This window comes from Hydra viridissima, unplaced genomic scaffold (assembly GCF_058129835.1).
Source record: "Hydra viridissima isolate aposymbiotic clone 2 unplaced genomic scaffold, HvirCarnegie_v1 scaffold_9, whole genome shotgun sequence".
Lineage (NCBI taxonomy): Eukaryota > Metazoa > Cnidaria > Hydrozoa > Anthoathecata > Hydridae > Hydra > Hydra viridissima.
The window spans coordinates 13,565,469-13,589,359 of record NW_028324308.1 but is presented as its reverse complement, the minus strand read 5'-3'; the positions used below and the strand labels follow the sequence as shown (position 1 = coordinate 13,589,359).

The 23,891-nt window shown below is 28.9% G+C and overlaps 3 protein-coding genes across 6 annotated transcripts; 1 reads left to right on the top strand and 2 right to left on the bottom strand.

Annotated features, from left to right (window-relative positions):
• Positions 1-5,566: 5,566 nt before the first annotated feature.
• Positions 5,567-9,449, bottom strand: LOC145185374 (uncharacterized). Its single transcript, XM_080061250.2, has 3 exons — positions 9,331-9,449; positions 6,719-6,923; positions 5,567-6,572 (listed from the first exon to the last, which is right to left on the bottom strand). The coding sequence occupies exons 1-3, from the start codon at positions 9,331-9,333 to the stop codon at positions 5,608-5,610; spliced, it is 1,173 nt and encodes a 390-aa protein (XP_079917376.2). The 5' UTR covers positions 9,334-9,449; the 3' UTR covers positions 5,567-5,607.
• LOC145185375 (progestin and adipoQ receptor family member 3-like) lies at positions 7,970-9,324 on the bottom strand. Its single transcript, XM_080061251.2, has one exon. It carries the CDS (start codon positions 8,920-8,922, stop codon positions 8,092-8,094), a length of 831 nt encoding a protein of 276 aa, XP_079917377.2. The 5' UTR covers positions 8,923-9,324; the 3' UTR covers positions 7,970-8,091.
• Positions 9,450-13,155: 3,706 nt separating the features above from the next.
• On the top strand, positions 13,156-22,457 carry LOC145196344 (activin receptor type-1-like). Of its 4 annotated transcripts, XM_090097101.1 has the most exons (12): positions 13,239-13,449; positions 14,476-14,708; positions 16,974-17,021; positions 17,887-17,946; positions 18,211-18,308; positions 18,412-18,737; positions 18,829-19,021; positions 19,141-19,478; positions 20,355-20,830; positions 21,006-21,130; positions 21,267-21,397; positions 21,971-22,457. In XM_090097101.1, exons 5-12 carry the CDS (start codon positions 18,248-18,250, stop codon positions 22,256-22,258), a joined length of 1,938 nt encoding a protein of 645 aa, XP_089953227.1. In that variant the 5' UTR covers positions 13,239-13,449; positions 14,476-14,708; positions 16,974-17,021; positions 17,887-17,946; positions 18,211-18,247; the 3' UTR covers positions 22,259-22,457. The 4 variants fall into 4 exon arrangements, with proteins under 4 accessions (XP_089953228.1, XP_089953230.1, XP_089953227.1 ...); XM_090097102.1 differs by lacking the exon at positions 14,476-14,708 and having other exon boundaries at positions 13,156-13,449; XM_090097104.1 differs by lacking the exons at positions 14,476-14,708; positions 17,887-17,946; positions 18,211-18,308 and having other exon boundaries at positions 13,156-13,449.
• The last annotated feature ends 1,434 nt before the right edge of the window (positions 22,458-23,891 follow it).

Below are 23,891 nucleotides of genomic sequence, written 5' to 3'. Positions count from 1 at the left end.
ATTGACTATTAGATCTTAATTTGTTGTTTATAAAGTATTTATATAGTATTTGTAATGAATGGTTTTTGTAATTGTTTTGTTTTGTTTTTATTTGGTTTTTTATACTGTTTATTGTTGTTGTTGTTATTTTGTTTTTTGTTGTTATCAAAATGCTTTTAATAATGAAGTGTAAACGTGCTTCTGAAAAAAAGGTTGAAAAATTTTCCATTTTTACCTTTTTTACCATTTTTACCATTTTTATCTTTTTTACCATTTTTACCATTTTTATCTTTTTTTAATTTATTTTTTCTTGTGAAATTTCATTTAATCCGAATTTTATCTTTTATTCAAACTTTAAAAAAAATTTGAAGTTGTGTAAAAAAATATAGAATTATAAAAAATAAGTTAAAAAAATGAAATCAAGTTAAAGTCAAGAGGTTTTTTCGTCAACTTGATTATTTTAGCAAAGAAACTTAATCCAGTTTTATACCCGTCGAGTTTTCGGTAGTAGCTTTCGAATTAACATTATGACAAAAATTACAAATAAAAACTTGCTTTAAAACTATTTTACAGCGTTTTATGGAACATAACTTTTTTGCTGATTTAAAAAAAAAAAAAAATCAATTGACAGATATCTAACAATAATGAAAAGATTAGTATAAAAGTTTTGCATATATTTAATTCTTGATAAATGTGCAATAAGTTTCCTGTAATATCCTTTACTAGATTATTTAGACCGACATCCGATCAACTGTAATATCTTTATGCAAAAATCTGCAAACGCAAAAAAAAAGCTAAAAATAAACGATTTGATAAAATTAAATATCTTCCTAATTCAATTCGAATACTAAATTTTACTTTGCCAAAAGAAAACTGCGCGTGTAGTTTGCGTAAATTAAATTGTGACGTAATCGCCCCAAAAGTCTAATAAATTTTCAAAATGTAATTTAAAATACTCGGAACGTTTCGAAAAAATTTCTGACAAATTTTTGGCGAAATAAAATTAAGATATTTTTGACAATTAAAAATGTGCACGTCACTTGCGCGTTAAACCTAATTGCAAGAAATAGACGTCAGCTGTAATGGTTCTCCCTTTAAAACCATAATTATGCGTTTTTCACTAAATGCGACAACAAAAAATATATAATTTTGATTGATTTTTATGCTTTTGATAGCCATTCCAGACGATTTTTTTATAATTCAAATAAACATACATAATTTATATCATTATATAGAGCTTGACTTGACTTAAAAAATTAGCGGATCTAAAGTTATTGAATTTTTTGTAGTGCAAAAATTGATGATTTTTTGACGAAAGGTATAGGGCTTAAGTATGGAAAATTTGCAATGTTATGGCACCGAAAAAGAGAGTATTTTTGGATCATATTGACTTTTGAATAACTTTTGAACCGTTATTACATTTGACTTGATATTTTCCATGTTGATTCAACAACTATAAAACAACAAAATACCAACAAAAAAAAAAAATTTAACTCTGTTGGGATTGCCCAGAATCATCTATTTTACAGACTGAGGTTTTTAATTATTTACTTAGTTTTCGTGTCATATTGACTCTTGAATAACTCTTGAACCGTTATTACATTTGACTTGAAATTTTCCATAATGATTTACCAACTATAAAAAAATAAATTGCCAAAATATATTTAATTCTGTTGGGATTGTCCAGAATCGTCTATTTTACAGACTGTGGGTATTAACTTATTTACTTAGTTTTTGTGTCATATTGACTCTTGAATAACTTTTGAACCATAATTACATTTGACTTCAAATTTTTTATAGTGATCCAACAGCTATAAGCAAATAAAATACCACAATTTTTTTTTAATCTGTGCGGACTGCCCAAGTTCATCTATTTTATGCAAAACGCGAGGTAAGAATTATTTTGTTCAATTTTCCATTTTAAAAGTTGGGAGAAAATGAGTTATTAAATTTAGTTAGTAATAATAACTTTTAAAATACGCATTATTTTATAATTTTTTTTCAAATAATTTGCTTAAACATAAATTAAACATTTAAAGCAAAAGTTTTTATTTCTTTAAAGATCAAAGCTAAAACTTTAAACAACTTTTACTTTTAGAAAAAATCAAAAACTTTCTCCCAACATTAAAACTTGGAGATAGAACAAAATGATTCTTACGTCGCGAAAATCAAAACAAAAAACGTCATAAAATATGCGAAGGAATTTAGATATATATATACATAATTTCTATATACAAATCCTTAGAATCTATTTTTCAAGAAAACATAAATAAATACTTGCTATAAAAAGAGGAAAGACTAAACTTGCAATTTCCACTTGGACACATTTAAAAAAAACTTTTTTTTAAAAAAAAAATTAACCTTGAAGTTTTGAAACGCTAAGAACTAAAAATTTAATGTATAAAAGTTAAAAAGTGTCCAAATTCCATTAGATTCCTCATCCAATTTTTAATATATACGGAAAGTTTTATAAAAATTGGATGTGTTTTGGTACTAAGGAATCCTAACCTCCAAAAGCTTCGTTTTAAAAAAACGTTCCCGCTTCAAGCTTTTTTCTTAAAAGTGGTCTTAAGATATAGATAAAAATTTAAATGAAGCCATATAATCCATAGTACTTTCTATATTTGGCTGGAAAGAGGTTGAGTAACACTAATTGATTCAAAAAACCTCAAGGTGTTTGCTTAAGCATACAAAAAAATATAAGAGAGTAAAGTTCATGAAAATTTCGTGTTTTTTGTCAAACGTCAAATGTTTTTCGTTGAGCCGTGGAATCGCTACTTTTGAGTCCAAAAATAAAAATTAAAAAGTGGTACGGGGAAAATGAGAAATTAATTTCCTTTCTACAATGTTTTTGCATTTTAACATACGAAAACACACAGTAAATCTAAATCAAAGTAGGTCGGTCGTGGTGGTTAATGGCACCTTCAGGACTCTTTGTTTTTTCCGTCTTGCTCTTCGCCTTACACTATTTGTTTTCTGTCAGTCAACATGAACTTACTTTTCAGCTTTTTACCTATATATTCTATACCTAATTCTATAAAGATTTGGATTACGCGGGTAATTTAGCTGGATAATTTACTCGGATAAATTTCGGGATCCAGCTAAATTCCATTCAGGTAAAGCACAAATTTTATATAGAAAGCTTTACTATAGGAAATTACGAGAACAAAAATACCTGGGTAAAGTTTCTCGCCAACTTCTAAAGCAAACAAAGTTAGTTCAAACTTGTCTTTCAATAATAACGATGAATTCATATGTGTTTTAAAATTTTTGAGCTTTATGACTTTTTTATGAAGCAAAGATTTCTCGGAACAAATATCGAGATCATCGTCGAATTTCTTCTTTCTTTGCAGTAGCCATGGAATGGACGAACGTGCAACGTGCTTTTGCGGTTGAGGCATATTTTTCCTGTGGTAAATCAATCATCGCCACACAGCGTGCATTTTGTCGGCACTTCAATGTTGCACCTCAAGGCCGTGTTCCAGGACGACAGTCAATCGTTTTGTTGGTGAACTTCAGGGAATCTGGAGATGCGAAGAAGAAGGAGTCTGGTCTCCAAAGGACTGCAAGATCTCCGCAGAACATCGAAGCGGTGCGGCAATCCATCTTGAGGTCTCCCTGACGATCTGCCCGCAAGCATGCATTAGCTCTTGGGTTACCAGATCGTTCTGTTAGACGGATCCTTCATGAGGAATTGAAGTTCCATCCCAACAAGATTGTTGTCGCCCAGGAATTGAACCCTCGGGACTTCGATGCTCCTGAGGCTGCGTGTAGGGCCGTTCTCGACTTGCCTGATGACACGCTTGTGTTCTTCAGCGATGAGGCGCACTTCCATCTTTCTGGGGCTGTGAATAAGCAGAACATGCGGCATTGGAACAAGCAGAACATGCGCTGAAAACCCATGAGAACTTCACCTACAACCTCTACACTCGCAAAGTGTGACTGTTTGGTGCGCAATATCCCGAGTTAAAATAATTGGTCCCTGGTTCTTCGAAGAAAATGAGAGGACAATTTCGGTGATGTCTGAGCGTTACGTGACGATGTTACAAGAATTCTTCCTGCCAAAACTGAACGAGATGGGCTTGGACAATGTTTGGTTCCAGCAAGATAGTGCAACTGCACATACATTAAGAGCATCCATGGTTTTCTTGAACGAAGCCTTTCCTGGGCACGTGATCTCTTTGAGGGGCAATCTTCAGTGGCCAGCCAGGTCCCCTGATCCAGCGCCTAGCAATTATTTCTTATGGGGACATCTGAAGTCCGTCGTGTAACATGACAGACCCAACAACCTGAACCATCTCAAGAACAACATTCGTGAAGCCGTCGCCAACATTCCTATTGAGATGCTGAAAAGAGTCGACACCAATTTCCTGACTCGACTGACACAATGTATTGACAATAACAGACGTCATTTGCGTGATATCATCTTTAAAACTGGCAAATTGTAAAATTTACTTGTTCTTGATTATGCTATTACAAAATTTATTTGTATATATTCAATACTTTTGTTGTAATATATGTTTCAAATGAGCAAGTTCCTCTGCCCCATCCTGTATAATATTAATGACTTACCATTCTAGTATCGTTGGATTGACTTGTAAATAAAAAAATAGGGAATTTTTCAATAGTGCAAATGTAAACAGTAGTCTTGAAAATATGTAAACAAGACATAATCGGTGTTGTCAATTGATTAACAAGCTGTAAGAGTTAGTTTTATCAGTTTGTCAGTAAGAGAATTTTTCAACCGATCAACAGACCATTCTTGGCACCTGATAATATTCCCTTAACATTTGATTTTTCTGTCTTTCAAATAAATCTTTACTTAGTTATTAGTATTCAAGAAATAATTTGATTTTTGGATAAATTCATTTTAAAAAATTATCAAAGGATGCTACGTATATATACCAGAACTCTTAACTGATATTTTCTGAAGTATAAAGTAAAAAGTAAAAAGGACATGGCTAAAACTATTTTATCTGCCGGGATTCTCTTTTGTTTGGCCTTTCAGCAGCAACAGCCAGATCAATGTCATCGTCCGATGAATCAGTTATTTTCTGACAAAACCGTAACTGATCTTTCTTAATAACTCAATTTTAACAAGTTGTCATCAAATTTTCTATCCTTTCAAAGTAAAATATGACATGTGGAAACAGCTATTTCAAAGAACAAGACTCAAGTCTATTTCCTTAAAATTTGAGTAAGGAAAAACATGTGTAAAAAATTTGGAGTAGAATTACGCAAAAATTTTTTCAGTTTGTAAAAAAGCGTAAAAAATCTTTGATTCCAGCGTAAATTTACACTGAAAATATGTTTACAGGATCGACCCTTGGATTCTTGATTAGCTTGCTCATAGTATCCTGACAAACAAAGTGCACGCGATTTATGTATATATACTTTGTATGTATGTGTGTGTGCAAGATTTATGTGTATATGATACCCAATGCTTCTATACGCTTTAGTTTATCAATAATCTGAAGTCGCCATTATTTCAATGATTAAATAAATTTTGTGTTATTTGCTGAGCTTGTAAATAGTTTTATATAGAACTAGTGTAGTGACGAAACCTTAAAAGAAATAAAAAAGAAGATTTAAACATTAAAAAAACAAAACAAACATTAATTCTAAATATTATGTTACATATTTATCCCAAAGCCTCTTTGAAGCACGATACTTTTTAGGTAAAAATAACTTTTTTTTATGGGTAAATGTTTCAGTAAAATATTCTTCAGGATTCTCTTTGGCTTTAGCCTGATGCCATCTTCCTATTCGTTCAGATGCTATCTCATCTCTTATACTTTCCTTTTGCTGATTGATAAGCTTCATTTCAGCATGATAATTTAATAACACTTTTCTATCGTAAATTACAGTAAATTGGATGCTTTCTCGACGAACAAATTTTTCTAAGTGAGACACGGCCTGCTTATGGTGCACATTTTTTAAGGAGTGATCATTCACTGCTATAAGGATATCTCCTACACGAAGCCCACATCTTTGAGCAGGAGAACCCTCAACAATATCATTTATGAATATAGGTGATATAATGTATTGCTGTATATAATCTTTGTTTCGAACAACTTTCTGTTCTCCTCCACAAACAGTGAATCCATAAGACTCTCCAGCTTCTTTTTGAACTTGAACAGTTCTTAATTTAAGATCATCTGAACCTAGAATTACATCTTCTTCCAGAGGTAAGGTTGCAAGATCAATATTCAGATTTTTTAATTGTTCATAAAAATGTTCTTCAAGCGCCTTTGAACATGCCACTCTTTCTGCTATTTGCTGTGACTCATGCTGTTCTTTAGATAGTTCATTACCATTGTATAAAACAGAGGCTTCATAAGTGTTGGTCAACTTTTTAACATTCAGGTAAATTTTACCATTTTCTTGATCAGCAATATGCTTTAATAAAGCTTTAGAGTGGGCTAAATTACTCAAGAAATCTATATCTCTATTATACAGTTTTTTGTGGTAATTATTTTCAAGTTCACTGAGGATTTTTTCTAAAAGAACCTGATCCTCATTTAAAGCAGCTTCACCAAGCACTTGAAATATATTCTCTCTACTAAATGAGACTTGAAACTTGTCAACTAAGCCTAGGAGAAATAAAAGTTTTCACTTAAGCCTACTGTACCAACAAAGTCAAAATAATAAATTGCTAAATGTATTGCTTAACAAATAAAGTTAAATAACAACATTATCTCTAAATAAACAAATATAAATAAATTGCAAATATATTAACCTTGCACTACATCATTAACTTTACTTGCTGGCCATTCAGGATATTGATCAATAAAATTTTTTACGGCAAATGCTTGATAAACATGTTGTCCTAAATCACGTTTTCTTGCATTTGCCAAATTGTAATGAGTTAAACTTGTTGCTAGAGAGCGGATAGAGTTGTGTTCAAATATAGTTAAACTGTTTCGAACTATCCTGTGGAACATCTACAAAAGCATGTTGAATATTAATGACAACTATGCATGAGTTAGGTAAATTTTAAAAGAAAAGCAAATAATTCACTGGCATACATAACAACATTTCTGCAATAGTAAATGAATTAACCTCAAATGTTTTTGGATTTCTTTAAAAAAAGAAAAAGAAAGAAAAAAAAGAAACATAATAAAAAAAAAGAAACATAATAAAAAACAAAGCACAACAAAACTATATTCTCTTAAAAAAAGTTTTTATTTAAACTTATGAACAAAGGTTTAAAAAGAAAAAAAAACAACAACAACAAAGCTAATGCTATATATTTTAACAATATATGGGGTTAGCCATTACTAATATATGGGGTCAACCATTTTAATGCAAACGAATTAAGTCTTATTACAACACTGCTTACTTAAAATTGAAAAAAGCAGTTGTAGCTATAAAAGATAAAAAATAATATATTTGCTTTACACTTGTTTTGTACTACACTATAAACATATTGGTAAATAAAACAAATTTAATAAAAATAACTTTTATATACATTTTAAAAGTGTACTTTTTCCTAAAAATAAAAGAAATTTAACAATAATTTGCAATACTAGATTTTAATAAAATGAAAAATTATTTTTTCCATGTAAAAATCATGAACATGAACAAAATTTAAAAGACTCTGAAAAAAAAAAACATTTATTCTAGAACAAGAAAATAAAAAAGGTTTCAGACATCTATACTATACATAAGGAAGAATACTGACCAACCAAATTACTTAGGTGAAAATTATCTCCCAGATAATTTTTTTTGAAATGGTAAGAACTTATTAGTGTGAGCTTTCTATACTTTATTGAGTTAAAAATTGAACAGTTTTAAAATCTTAATTCTACTGTTATGTAATTCTTAAAAAACTGTTCTATGAAGTAAACATTAAAATAAAACTCTATTATAAAAATCGCTTGATGATAATTGTTAACTACATGTAACAACTTAATACCAATTTTATAATGTTATTAACTTAAATTTTTCAAAGTTAGACAGACAAATCATATTAAATACTCATATTATAAAACTTAGATTATTGATAAGAATAAGATAAAAATCGATTTAAAAAATTTTATATACACATAACAAACAATATGCATTAACACAGGAAAATGATAATGCTGGGAATAAAATTAACAAACATAATTATTTATAATCCAATTGAAGTTTAATAAGATCAACAGATGTACTATGCCACCATAGTAGAGAAAGTAACACAAATATATGCCAGATTTGATGACTTGCACCTATATAATCAAACAATCCCAGAACCAACCGCTCTGGCAACTGACTGAGATAAAAACAATAGCCAGAAAAAATTAAAATATACATAATCAAAATTCTGGGAACAAATCGTAACACAATTGAGTGCATAAGTCCATGCAACATTATAAAATGTATTGTTGGAATAATACCAAAAATTGCCACTAATATATAAAATATTACAATAACAGCATCATGTCGATTATATCGATGAGTAGTAAGCTGGTATATAATAATAAAAGTTATCATTACTAAGATTGAGCTTGTGTAAAAAATCTTGAGTAAACGTTCATGGTAGAAACCATAATAAATTGACGGGATGTAACTACCTAACAGCCCTAGAGTAATACCCAGCCGATCATTATTTAACCACATAATGTAGTACTTTTCTGAGTGACAGTTGAACACATGGTAAAGTGTGGAAAGCATCAAGCATAAAGTATAAGATAAACAGAAAACTGTCATAATAAAGTAGTCAACTGAAGTGGAATTGGAAAAACTAGGTAAAACATAAAAATTCATTTCAATTGTGCTATAAAGAAAATACAATGAACCAAGTAGATGAGTCCATATGTTAACAGTTTCATTTGTTATCATGAATACACTTTTAAGACATTGCATTTTTGAAAAACTGACTCTGTATCCAAAAATAATATGCTTATTGAACTTCTGAAAATCTCTACTTTCATCCATATATTGAATACTGGTGATCATTTCCAAATGTTGAGATATTGAGAATTATATTGCAACTTAAATATATTGGTCTACAATCACCAATAGATACCTTGCTACTTATAATGTGTCCAAAATACCAGTCACAGCCAAGTGATTTTTAAGTGGAAAAACAAAACAATTTATGTATAGATTTCTTCCTTGACATGACTGTGTGTGATAAAATATCCTATAGCTACAGTTTAGATAATCATTTGAGGAATGAGCTAGTCTATAATATCTTTACATGTAAGTAATAAGTAGTATTACTTCGCCTATCTACCCTCCCTGTTAGTAGAATTCAAAGTGACTTTTACTCATTTAAAACCAAAAACATCAATTCAAAAACCTTTTATCTTCTTATTTTTATATTTTCTAAGAGCAAATTCCAATTTAATAATATAAAATTACCATTTTCAGAACTCGTTAGCTGGGAGATGTATACACGTGAACTTATGGCGTTATAGGCGGTTTAACTTTGGTTATCATATTAATGAATGCTAAGTTTATACGGGAAATTTGAATCGAAAATGCCGATGCACGATTCACAAAAGATCTTAGTACAGAAGAAATAAGTTCATTAAGTTTACTTGATAAAAAAATCATTATTAAGTAATTGTTAGTTTGTAATTTATAAAGTGTGAGTTAAGTTATTTATTTGTCATTATCACTAATTGAACAATACATCAATATCAATAGAATATGTATAAATATGTAAAATGAGACATATTTTTATGCCATTTATTTAGCATGTGTGTGTTTCATATTCTTCAACAAAACGAGGCCTGTGTTCTGATGAATCTCTCTGAGGTGCTTTCTGTGCAGTGATCGTTGGCGGAAAGAGAAAGAAGAGTGCATCCAAGCAATAAGAATTACAGGGGGAACACTCGACATTAAAAAATGGAATTATGAAAGTAATTAGCCCACTAACACTGTTGATTAAAGACAAAGAGAAAGACCAAACGATTTTCATCTTTAATATGGAAGCTAGAAAGTATGAACTTTACACGGACGATGTAAAACGGATTGTGTTTGTATATTACAAAAAGAACAATTATTTCAACAAAGAAGCAATGTTGGCTGAAATTTTTTGCTGACAAAAAGTGATTAAGACTAATCTGTAAAACAAAAACAAGTTATCGATTAAATACCATAAGAAGAAATCGATTCAAACAAAAAAAAAAATGACAGTACGAAGAGAATGCTAAGCTGCGAAAGCAGGACTAATGGAGGAACAAAAACACAAGAAAAAGCATCACGTACCGTTTATTAATTCCAAGAAAAATTAAAAAGAGTATGCCAATAGACGTATAGTGATGGTGAAGATAACACACCTTGCACACATTGTCAATTCAAATATAAGCAAATAGGTAGTCCTAAATCAGGCAAAGGCTGGTTAAGTTTCACTTATTGTAGTTGGTTTCATAAGACATGTGCAGAAGAAAGTGGCATCTTGAATGACACCGAGTTTAGGTGCGTTCAGTGTATCTCGTGACTTTCTTCAACACATTATATATAGAATCCGCCCTGGGTCTCTTTGGACAATTGCTCTTAACTGCAACTTTATGTCCATTTTTTTTATTAGTATTGTAAATAATACTTTCCTGATCTGGTCTGTTGTAGAAATTTATACAACTTGCAATGAATAAACATTTTCTTGTGACAAAATATCTCGACACTGACTTTTACTTGTAATGTTTTACATTGTGGGCTAAATTACTCAATGTCAAGTAAATTTCAGAATATTACTAATGCTCTAATGTAATCCGAAATATAACTATTGGCACCAACAGAAATTATAATGTACACGGATGCCCATAGTTAAGATATATGTGTCAAACAGGGGTACTTATTCTTTACCATAGTTTTGACAAAATGGCATTCTGTTTATTGAATCTACTATATTTTCTTTTTGCATTAGATTACACACATGCGTACAAACAAATTGGCATAGTGTCTCGCCAACTATGTCACAATTTTTAGGTCTCGGAGATTGTAAACTTTATGATGTCCATAACAAAGCAGGCTAGCTTAAATTATAGATATTATCCTATCAACTTTTTCAACTTTGCAATCGTAATTATTTAGGTCAAACTCCAATGTAAATACATTTTAAATGTTTGACATACTGACCAAAGACGTTCAAGTGCAGTAGGTGAAAAGTAGACGAAAATCTAACACCAGCAGCGTCACTAGTGGTGTGAATCGACTGAGACAGTAAAACGTAAGGGGGCGTTTAACAGTTAGATCAGAAAAGAGTTTTGACATTAGAAAATTACATACAAATAATTACAATGACGTTATCAATAAGCTTGTCGCTATGAAAATCAGGAAAGGAAAGTTATGATATAATTTGTAATTGCTGACAATTCACAAACTTGTGATGATAACAATTAAGTTTAATTAGAAAAAAACGTATGCAAAGGCTTTTAGAAAAAAAAAAAGGAGTTTTGGTTTTCTTCCTTTACTTGTTTTTACCTCGAACGTTTTGTAACAAAACCATTCCTAACTTTATTATAAGGAGGCTTAGAGCAACAATTTAATCAAAACATTCAAATACAAAAAGATTGAAAAAATGTAAGACATTTATTGAAAAAAATATTGAAGGATCTCGAAAATTGGTTTACAAATGCATGTGTTTTTTCTTGGTGGATTTTTTTTCTTATACCAATAGTATTTATAAAAAATTCCACTGAGAAAAAACATGTCAAGCCGGATCAAAAAGCCAATAGGCCGGGTGAATAAAAATGAGCAATTGCTTTTACTCAGTAATTTGTCAGCTTTACGTGAATAAAAACTTCAACATCTTTTCTTAAATTTTTATTCACGTAAAATTGAGCAATTACTGAGTAAATAGCTTTCCTTTACGTAAATAAAAGTATGAGGAAAACTGCTGAAGTTTTTATTCACGTAAAGCTGACCAATTACTGAGTAAAAGCAATTGCTCATTTTTTTTAACCCGGCCTAATGTCATGTTTGAAAAAAAATATTCCGTTGAACGATAAGCCAAAGTTTCATAATTTTTGCTCTGATGATAAAGTTCATGATGGTGTCCAACGAACCATTAGTTTAATCCCTAATACATTCAACTATAAGAACAAGTTTTATCACATGAAACCATTTGTAGATAAAAGCATGCTGACAAAATGGACATTTATGCATAATAATCGCCCTAAGTATGTTTCAAGTTTGGTAAAAAGTGGCTTGATGATCATTCCATCGACATTTCAAAGTGGCCTGATATTAATACAAAGAACATTTGAAACGACGTTGAAAAGAATATTTAGAAACTCAAAAGTTCGAATGAATTTGGCAACCAGTTAAGGAAGGTCAATTATCAAGCGCCATGTTTCAGTTAAAATTTTACCGCACCCTTTAAAAGCCGTTATAAAGCAGAAAGGTTACTCAACTAAGCAATTTAGTAAAAGAAAACATAAAATAACGCGGTGTGACCTAACAAAGTCCTATGCTTTAAGAAAGTTCTAATTTAAAAAATGACAAATTTCGTATATATATAAAATAAACATTTGGAGAAAAAAATTTAGTTATTTTAACTAACTAGTTATCTAGTTAAAATAACTAAGTTATTTTCCCCAAATGTTTATTTTATATATACGAAATTTGTCATTTCTTAAATTAGAACTTTCTTAAAACATGGGACTTACTTAGGTCGCACCACGGTATATGATTAGGAAAAAATTGTAATTTTTTAAACAAGTTTGCTCATTTTGTGGCCGAAAGATAAGTATGAATTCGAATTAAAAAATAGAGAAAGCTATACGCACGCTTACAGAGCATGAGGTTTTTAACAACTTTTAATTACCTAAGTTTGAAAACCTCAAAATTCTGATTGTTTGAATTAATTTTTTTTAAAACAATAAAGCTGTGTGACGAATTACCCCTTTCTACGTGCAAATCGTATTTTTAAAATATAAGGTCAAACTCGTTCATCAATGCAATTGTGCAAAATCTTAGCTTTAATTTATTTTTACGTATTAATTATATTTACGTATATTTATGTTTGAATGATGTTTGCTACATAACATATTGCGTGATTTATACTCCATAACATATTGGAGTACATAGTGCACCAACATTTTGCGCGTTATACAAAGCTAGTATTATTTTTCATTTTTCTTAATTCAGGTTACAGAATGCGGCATTAATACAGCGTGCGTACGCCTTCCATATTTGTTGAATGGCCAGATTATTATCCCGAAGATATTTAATTTCAGTGAGGCAAAAAAATTGGCGTTCAATACAACGCATTAGATTTGCTGTTTGAAACAGCAAATCTGTTTAGTTTGTTGGTAAACGTCTCACTAAATAACTCTCAATGAATAAGGACAACAGACCACATTTCTCTCACATTTTTTGCTGAACATTGTTTTTCACGAAAATCATCCAGTTTGATGTGATAAAAATGAGGCGTTCAAAGAGAAAGCTGTTATATTTATAAAATATCAATCACGAATTATCAAGAAAAACCACATGATAGAGATGTCAACGAAGGTTTCACCTACAAAGAAAGTTTGTTTTCTATTTTGTTATCGTCTCCTTTTTTATTTCACCTACTAATTTTTAAGTTACCGCAATTTTAAATGAACTTATAACTGTACATAAATGTTTTTAAAGTAATTACGTTGTTATTAAGTTGAAATTAACTTTCATTCAATTATCTTGATCAGCTCTTTTTTTTTTTTTTTATGGAGATTCACATCTTGGTATTTTTAATGTGATCAATCAAAACTTTTTCATGAGTCTTATTTCTTTTTCCCTTCGTGAAAATTTTATTTTACCAAAAATTGTAATTACATATCTTGTACAAAGTAAAAGACACCTTGTGAGATGAGTAGTTACTAAAGAGAGTTTTTCAGTTTGACCATTTAAACTCTTCTGAAAAAATTTTTGGACTGGCCACGCCAGTAAGTGCGTAAGTCAAAGATGAGGTTAGAAGTCAAGGGTGTAGAACCCTGGTGAGAGTTTGCAATATCTTTTTAAACCTCTTCACCTTTTAAATGTGTGGTGTTAAGTTTAAAATTGTTCACATAGCTTTTCATTTTTAATTCTTATGATGCAACTGTAACTTATTTATAAGTCTAAAAACAAAAATCTTGTCCATTACCCATGAGATGTCGAACAAAGAGAGAGAGAGAGCACACGCTTTCTCTTAGTTCCTTCCTTATTAGATCATTACGTCACACCCTCCCCTTCCTCCCCTCAACCTTTATACAGTTCCTTTACATTCACGCTAATAACTTATTTTGTCAAATAATCTCATGCGATATTTGCCGTTTATCACTTGCATTGGCGAGAATACTTTTAAGTTCTTTGAAATGTTAAAGTGCGATAAACGACAAGTCTTTTATTAAAAGTTTTTTTATTGCTTATTGAAATGAACACTACAACGTTAAAATTGGTTGAAAGTTAAAAACTTTACATGCAAATCTTCGACAAAAAAATTAATTTGACCTGCAGAAGTTAAAACCTGTCTAAAAATAGTAGAAATTTCACCAGAATTATTTTATCTCAGAAATGAAATTTATTATTATTTAGACATTTTAAAAAAAAGCTCGGTCTATTTTCAAAGAAAAACGTCAACACTTTCTCTTGATGTGCGTCCCGGCGACATGCTTAAATAATTAACAGTTAAACAATGCTCTGTTTATCCGAAATCGAGAGACAGCTGAATGAAAAGCTTGATATGTCTAGCGAAGATAGCTAAATATTTATTAACAGTACGACAGCGAAGTTCATATGGTAGCCATCAAGTTGTACACCGTAACTTAGTAAGTAAAAGAAAAATAAAATCTGAAAAAAAAAAAAAAAAAAAAAAAAACTTGTAATTTTAGAAAAGAATTAATATATTTGCCTAAAAGCATAATAAAATAGTTTGTTAGGTACGAAACTAGTTTAAAATAACTTTGTTGTTTACAGGAAAGAAAGTAACCTATTTTGGTTTACTTAAGAAATAAATAACTATAGAAATATGTATAGTGATAATGCATTTATTATATATATATATATATATATATATATATATATATATATATATATATATATATATATATATATATATACATATATATATATATATATATATATATATATATATGTATATGTATATATATATATATATGTATGTATGTATGTATGTATGTATGTATGTATGTATGTATGTATGTATGTATGTATATACTTTTGAAATACCAAAGCTCATGTTCATATAAGAGTGCTCAATATTATGTATATATATCAACAATATACATATATATATATATATATATATATATATATATATATATATATATATATATATATATATATATATATATATATATATATATATATATATATATATATATATATATATATATATATATATATATATATATATATAGATATATACATATGAAGACCACACTGGAAAAACGATCAAGCTACATTTTTAGTATTTTCAGTAAATTAGATTTTAAACTTCAAAACACCATAGCTCACTTATTTGTTAAACTAAATATCTGTAATTTGATTGGTTTTCTAGTTATATAGTCAGTTATTATATAGTTAAACTGCAGTTGAATATAACGGGCAAAAACCCAAGAAAAGTAAAAATGTAGCTTGATAGTTTTCCCAGTGTGGTCTTCATATATATATATATATATATATATATATATATATATATATATATATATATATATATATATATATATATATATATATATATATAAATTAAGAAATTATAACTATGTATGGTACTTACAGTTTCATGCCTAGCAGCAATCATAAGCCATGAAATACCATAAAATATATAATCTAATATGGTATTTCATGGTGATAATTGCTGCTAGGCATAAAACTTTAAGTAACATACATAGTTGTATAAACATACATACATAGATACATACATAGATACATACATACATACATACATACATACATACATACATACATACATACATACATACATACATACATACATACATACATACATACATACATACATACATACATACATACATATTTAATTTTAAAATTAAATTTTTTTTAAACATTAAATTTTTACTAAAATTTTATTTTTGTAAATTTAAACTTTAATTATAATTTCCAACTTTCATAAACTTTTTTAACTTTCATAAACTTTTTTAAAACAAAATATTATTTGGTATACATTATCATTAAAATTTGATGCATATATTTTATTTATATATTTATATAAAAAATATTATTATGACTGTTTAAATGCCTAAATGCATAATTATTATTGATGAATTATATATATCTAAAAGCTCTTCAATTTGTCATAAGGAGAATTGTATTAATGATTAATTGCTGATGTTGTGTACTGAGTTTAACGCTCAGAAAAATGAGTTTTATTTTAAAGGTTAACTCCAGAGTTTAAGGCTTAAGGTTGTTGCAAAAATTTATGACATAAAAGACAAGATCTTTGCTAGTCTCAGATATGATCTATTGTCTGACACACTATAGTTAATATTGACAAACTTTTACTCAAATTTTGACTACATATTTTTTCTTGCAGTTACGTAATAAGAAATATTCAAACTTTTTAATAACTATTAATTGTTTACATTAAAAGAATTAAATTTGATTTAAGTATATTATATATAAGTATAAAATGTATTTGCAAGCACATTTCTTTAAATAATTTTTTAAAATCAAATCCAATAAGTTTCAGTTCACAATTCAGTCCATGTAATACTTAAGTTCAGATTAGATACAATTTTAAGTGAAATATGAAAAAGAGATTACAATTTTTGTTTGTCTGAGGTGATTAGACAGGCTACAAAGTTTCAATTCATGTCTGCCTAAAACTGTTATTACTTACAGACAGATTTAAACTTTATATATGTTGATTGATTTTGATATTTATCAGATTTCTAAATGTACTAAAGTTATTTTTCTTTACAAAGTATTCATTCTGTTAATGAGTTTTTATCATGATAACTATAATAAATATCTTAAATTATTGCTAAGATAGCCCTTATTATTATTATATATTTTTTAAATTTATATATTGAATTTCCTTTTCTCTCTAGCATAAAAGCAGCATGACTTGGCACTTCAGTTACTAATTCATATTAAAGGTAAATCTTAACATATTGCTTAGTGAATTTGTATGTATTCACACACAATACATTTGTGTATATTCACATACTTCCTACACCTTGATAAATCTGTATAGTAGTTTTCAAAAAATTAATTTTGTACTGGCGCCAAATTATTGTTTTATTAATGAATTTTTACCAAAGTTTTGAATTATTTATAAACTGTTTCAAACACATCATTTTAAAGAATATAGGCAACTTGATGATGACCTCATTAGTTAAATTTCAGTGTAGCAATGAAGAGTATGAATTTATGCTTTTGAATTAAAAATTGGTAAAAACAGATCTAAAAGATATATATTTTTTGCATGGAGTGTTTTTTGTTTTTTACAAATGGTTTAGCTTTAAAAAAAGTTAATTCAGTGAAAATTTTCTCACTAAATATGAAAGGAACATTTTTTGTTGATTATGTTCAAAAAATGAGCATTTAACCTCCCAAAAAAATTGTATCCAGCTGTGACTTTTTTTTGTTTGGCTTTCAATTTTGACTGATGTATAAGATGTTGGTAATTCTTTTAATGTATCATGCTGTTTGATTGTGGATACAAAGGATTTATGATTCTTTCTTTTCCTCATTCATTTTATAGAAGGTTTGTTAGGCTACAATAGCTTCATTTTTTTATACAATTTTAACATGTGCTTTTAAAATACTTTATTTCAAAATTTTATAGCATTGTTTTGATTTCTAAAATAGATTTGTTGAGCAGTCTTGCTAATGCTTTAAATGCACATTTTGAGTTCTTATTTTTCTAAAAACAATATGGTGTTTGAACAAGTTTGTAATTATTGCTGTTATGAGTACTGAGCCACCATGTTGTTGTGTTTATTGTTTGTTTGTTTATAGTTTTCACTCGGCTGCAGGCATGAAGTTATTTCATAAAGTCATTCTGAGAAAAATAATATTGTAAATTTAATTTTTCATTAACTTTTTTAAAATTAAAAATTGTTATTAAATTTTTTCTATAATTTCTTTTTAATATAAATGTATTAATTTGAGAAAATTAAATTTAAACTTGATTATATTAAACTTGATTATATATATTAAATCTAAACTTATTAAATGATATTTTTCTTAAACATCCCATAAATGCTTGTTAACTGTATCTTTCCTATATTTTTGGTGAAAATAAATTAAATAATAAATATCTAATAAAGATGTAAACTTTAGATTTAGGTAAAAGTGATTTAAATTAAACAAATAAAAAATGAAGATGAGCGCTTTAAGGTTTTCTCGTTTAAATATGAAGGTTCTTGATGAATTTACAGGTATTGTTTTGGTTAAGGTTTGCTGTAAGTTTTATTTTTTTTTAGCTCTGAATCACATTTTTGGTGTTTGTTGTTACAAGTTAATTTCCTTCTTGTTTCTTAGTCATGGATACCACCAACACCAGTTTGTTTGGTTTGACTTCAAAAGAAACTCAAATATTAGGGGAAGAAGAGTCAAAAAGATTACTTAATAACAAAACGTTAGGAGATCTCTCTTCTGAAAACCGTAAAGATATTCTAAAGCGCCTAAATGTAACCAAATCTTTTAAAGTTGTAAAATGGCATGCTCCTGAATATGTGAAATGTTTTTGTGATTCATGTGAAAAAAAGTTTTGCATTACAAAGTCGGGTTGTTTTTCTACTATAATTTATGAAACAAAAACTGGTACATTGGCCATTGAATCAAATGGATGCCTTAATGATGATACTGTAAGTAAAGTATAGCTTGTATACATGAAATACACTTTCATGAATTTTGAAAAATTTTTGTATTTTAATTGTGTTGAAAATTATTGTCTAGTCTTCTGTTCACTCACTGCTTAATTGTGGTACAGATTTGACTCTCAAGAGAATTCAAGAAGATATGACTATAAACAAAAGAACATTTAAGTTCTCAACAGGATCAGTGAATACACCGCGGTGTTATCATACGTCATGTTGCAGATGGGACCATTGTAATGAAAATATAGATCTTACAAAGCCATGTCATGAAGGTGCAATGTATAATCTATTGTTTTTATGCCAAAATTTGCTAAAGTAGAAACTTTTTTAATTAAAAGAGACATTTTTTGAAAGTGGTTATTTATTTAAATATGTTTTGCTTGATTTCCAGCTTACATGGCACTACCAACACCAAAAATTTCAGCTAATGATCATAAGTTCCCTTCCAGTCTGCTAATCAGCATTGTTGCTCCATTTGCTGCAGTTATTGTTCTTCTGCTGATTCTAGTCTCCCTCTTTAAATTTTGGAAGCACAAAAATGTTCATGTAAAAAGTAAAAAAAACTCATCATCATATGCCAAATCTGAAAAAGCTGATGATGCTTTAAAGCAATTACTAGATATATCAATATCATCTGGTTCTGGATCGGGATTACCTTTTTTAGTTCAACGAACAGTAGCCAGGCAAATTATTCTTGTTGATTTAATAGGAAAAGGGCGCTATGGTGAGGTGAGGATTAGCATTGTGTGATAAGATAATCAGACAAAATGATAAGCAATTTTTTAAATTAAAAATCAAATAAAAAGTCTTGAAAACCTGTTAAAAAATCTTGTTTTATGATTTATATTATAACAAACTTTAAAACTTTATCTTTTTTAAAATTTACACTTCAGGTTTTTTCAAAATTTTATCTAACAATACGCATTTTATTTGACAATTCATCTTATAGGTTTAGCAACTATAAGTCTTAAAGTGAGGTCGATAGGGCTTTTTCTCTTTGAGCTTGGAGAGAAGCACTTTTTTTTCTGGATTTTTTTAGCTGTTGATTTTTTTTTTTAACTTCAAATTAGTCTTTTTTTTTTGTTTGAAAAGACTTATTGGAACAATCAGGTTGAAGCACAGAATCTTTTAAAACTGTTCAAAATAATCACAAAAAAATTAATAATACAGAAAAGTGTAAAATAATAGACAATATATGTAAAAAATAAGTTATATCTATGTGCTTCAATTTTGAATGTTAGTTATAAAAAAAAACTTAATAATAAAATGTTTTTACTAATTAAAATGGATTTCTATGGAATTTAATGCAAATATATATAATCCAAAAGACTTATCTTTTTTTTTTTGCTTCATTAATTGGATTTTTAGAGGTGAAATTAATTTTAATCTGTTTTGTTCCAAAATTCAAACCATATATAATCTAGTTGCTTAAAGTTTTTAGGTTACAAGTTAGGTTACAAATTAATTTACTGAAGTTAGTATTCTTATAAATCATTTTATTGAGATAAACACCCTTATGAATAGTTTTGTTATGATTATCACACTTATTAACATTTTTATTGAGATTAACACTCTTAAACTATCAAATTTTTTTGGCAATTTTAGGTATGGAGAGGTGACTGGCAAGGTGAAAGTGTTGCTGTAAAAATTTTCCACTCTCGAGATGAAGACTCCTGGAAGCGAGAAACTCAAATATATAACACTGTTATGCTCCGCCATGATAATATTTTGGGTTACATAGCATCAGACATTGCAACCAAAAATGAAGAAACATGCATGTGGTTAATTGCACATTTTCATGAACATGGTTCACTGTATGACTATTTAAATACTCATTCACTAAGTGTTTATCAGATGGCTTTGCTCAGCCACTCAGCTGTTTGTGGCTTAGCCCATTTGCATACTGAAATTCGTGGAATGCAAGGAAAACCAGCAATTGCTCACAGAGACATAAAAACAAAGAATATTTTAGTAAAAAGCAATGGTCAATGTTGTATATCTGACCTAGGGCTATCAGTTTTGCATTCTAAAGAATCAAATTGTTTAGATGTTTGCTCTAATAGGAGAGTCGGAACAAAGAGGTTTTATACTTGTTAAGTTCTATCATTTCCATTTTTTTCCATTTTAGTAAGCAACAGACAGCATTTCTACAGTTTTTTTTTTTTTTTTTTTTATCTCCTTTTTTTATCTTTCCTTATCTTTTTGTTTCTTCATTTTTTCTTTCTGAGGAAGATAATTAAAAATTATCTTCCTCAGATACATGGCTCCAGAACTTCTTACAGAAACAATGTGCATGACTTCCTTTGAAGCTTACAAGCATGCTGATATGTACGCTTTTGGTCTTGTGTTATGGGAGATTACAAGAAGAACTGAACTTCAAGGTTTTTTTAATAAGTATAATAAAATGATTAACACAATAAATCTTAACAAAAAAATGAACTGATATAACTATTTTAAAATAATAATTATTGTAGTTTTCTTTCCTCAAAAAACTTAATATCTGCGTTTTTCTTTTAGGCACAGTTGAAGAATATCAGCCTCCTTATTTCGATTATCTTCCTCAAGATCCTTCCTTTGAAGAAGTTAAAAAATTAGTTGCTGATGATTGTTACCGTCCTCTTATACCGAGGCTTTGGTACAACGACGAGGTAAATATCTTTAAGAAAATTTTATAGCAACATTTTAAAATGCAACGCCAACATCTTTTCAAACCGTTTATGCTTCCTGTTTGTGTTATTTACAAGATGTTCTTATTCTGGTTTTTACATCAATTTTTTACATATGTTTTTAAAATAGTTTTTACTAACATAGTGAACTGTTGTTTTTCCAAAAATCAGTAAATGCGTAAATGTGTACAGCATAAACAGAGCTGGATTAAGACCCTTAGATGCCCTTAGCACAAAAATAATTTGGTGACGCCATGTAAATTTAATTTAAAATATGTGATTTGAGGGTATTTAATATACTTAAAAGTTTCATAAGTCGTTTTTCGTGGCGATAGCGATTAAATTGTTAAAAAACCAAAGCTAAAAACGAAAAAAAAATTATTTTTTTTTTATCACTGTCACATGATCAAGAAGAGCGAATTACATTTTAGAAACTATTCGTTCAATCGAAGAACGGATTAAAGTTTAACAAAAGGAATGGAACGGATCTTATACTTGCAAATTAACTAAAAAATCGGCTACTTTTTTTTTAAGTTTCTGTTTTTTCGTTTGTAGCATGCAATTAAACTTGCAAAAGTGATGCGGGAATGTTGGAGCGATGATCCAACTGCACGTCTCAGTGCGCTACGAGTGAAGAAAACTCTATCAAAGCTTTTGTCGGCAGTGACATTAGAAAAGAAAGAACTCAACGGATATAACTTATCTCAATATTCAGGTTTAACGGCATCAGAAATGGACAAATTTGCTAACATTTTTTCTTACGGTAGTGGATCTGGCACCTGTTCCACTAGCGTATCAAATAGTGGAAAGAAGTCTTTATCTTCCGCTATTCATGTGGTTTAATGCTCGCTTTTTTTACTTTTTTTAATTTATGTCTCAAATGTAATTAGAAATCCTTTAGTATTCAACGAAGTTATATTTTTATATTATACATAGGGGAACCTGTTGTTCCTTTGACCACGTTGTACCTTTAGTCACTCTGTCATATTGGCCGACTATTATCATTTTGCAAAAAATTGAAGTGCCATTTGAAATATTAGTCCATGACGACTCTTTTTACCTTAAAATATCATGGTTGGGGAAGATTGTGTTGATCCACAAGAAATTATTAGTTTTAGCTCTTAAAAAGTAAATATTTATGTTTATCTTATTTTAATAACAAAACTGTCATAAATAGTTGTTTGGCTAATTTATGATATTACTTACATTAACCAACATCTTTTTTTTATTATGGAAAAGTTTAAATAATTATTTCTAACCCTAAATGGGGTTTGAGATGATAATTGTTGAAGAAACCCATCTCATGTACCTTTGACCAGCGTAGGACGTTGTACCTTTGACTGGTTTGTACTGCGCTTTAATTTTTTGCGAACTTAAAGAGGACACTTTTATGAAATTTTTCATCAAATTTATCAGACAGCTGTACTCTTGCATGTAAAAATCAGCGAAAAGCGTACTATTACTTTCTTGCTGGTATTTTGAAAGTTTTAAATATAATATAAGTGATAAAATAATATTAACAAATTATATTTTTATATATTTCTATATCTTATGCATTGTTTTATTTAATTTATTGATAAATAAGAGTAAATTTTACACTTGACACACAATCCATTATTGGAATGTATATTTTTATGTACTTATAATGCTTGATAATCAGTTTTAATAATTAAGTTAGTTGGCAGCTGTAGCAGCTTGATAATTAAGTTGATTATATAGTTGTACTTGATTTCTGTACAGCAATAAGGAAGTAAGAACAAATAAATATATAATCATTTCTGTTAATATGTTTTAATCTTAAAATGCCAAGGAGTAAGGTTGGTGTTTTTCGTAAGAAGATTTGCGAGAAGGATATGTTTGATGCAGTGAATTTTGTTCTTCAACAAAAAATGAGTCTAAGTAAAGCAGCAAGACATTGCAACATTAAAAAATCAACTTTGATATATCAGTTAAAGCAGTTTAAAAAATCTGGAAGAACCCAGTATTCATATTCACATAAGAAACCAAAAAAAGTATTCTCAACAAAAGAAGAATTAATTTTGGTAAAATACTTGGCAGATGCTGCAAATATGCATTATGGGCTTACATTAAAGCAAATCAGATTCTTTGCATATGAGTATGCTTTAGCAAACCATAAAAAAATTGAAACTTCATGGATAAAGAATAAATGTGCTGGTGAACAATGGCTACGAGATTTTCGGAAAAGATATAATGATAAGTTATCCCTACGTAAACCGCAGCCAACAAGTCTTGGTAGATCTTCTGCATTCAATAAAGAAACTGTAAGAATTGTGTTTAAAAATTATAGAAATGTTTTAGAACGTTATCATTTTGAGCCATCAAACATTTGGAATTGCGATGAAACAGGAATTACCACAGTTCATGTACCACCAAAAATCCTAGCCCCAAAGGGCAAAAAGCAAATAGGAAGTATGACTAGTGCAGAACGAGGCAATAATGTAACAATGATTGCAGC

Coding starts and splice junctions, on each gene's coding strand:
- LOC145185375 (XM_080061251.2), bottom strand. CDS start 8,922: ATGATCACCAGTATTCAATATATGGATGAAAGTAGAGATTTTCAGAAG.
- LOC145185374 (XM_080061250.2), bottom strand. Junction 6,573..6,718: donor AGTTAATGATGTAGTGCAAG/GTTAATATATTT, acceptor TATTTCTCCTAG/GCTTAGTTGACAAGTTTCAA.
- LOC145196344 (XM_090097102.1), top strand. CDS start 18,248: ATGAAGATGAGCGCTTTAAGGTTTTCTCGTTTAAATATGAAGGTTCTT. Junction 19,479..20,354: donor GAAAAGGGCGCTATGGTGAG/GTGAGGATTAGC, acceptor TGGCAATTTTAG/GTATGGAGAGGTGACTGGCA. Junction 21,398..21,970: donor GGCTTTGGTACAACGACGAG/GTAAATATCTTT, acceptor TTTCGTTTGTAG/CATGCAATTAAACTTGCAAA.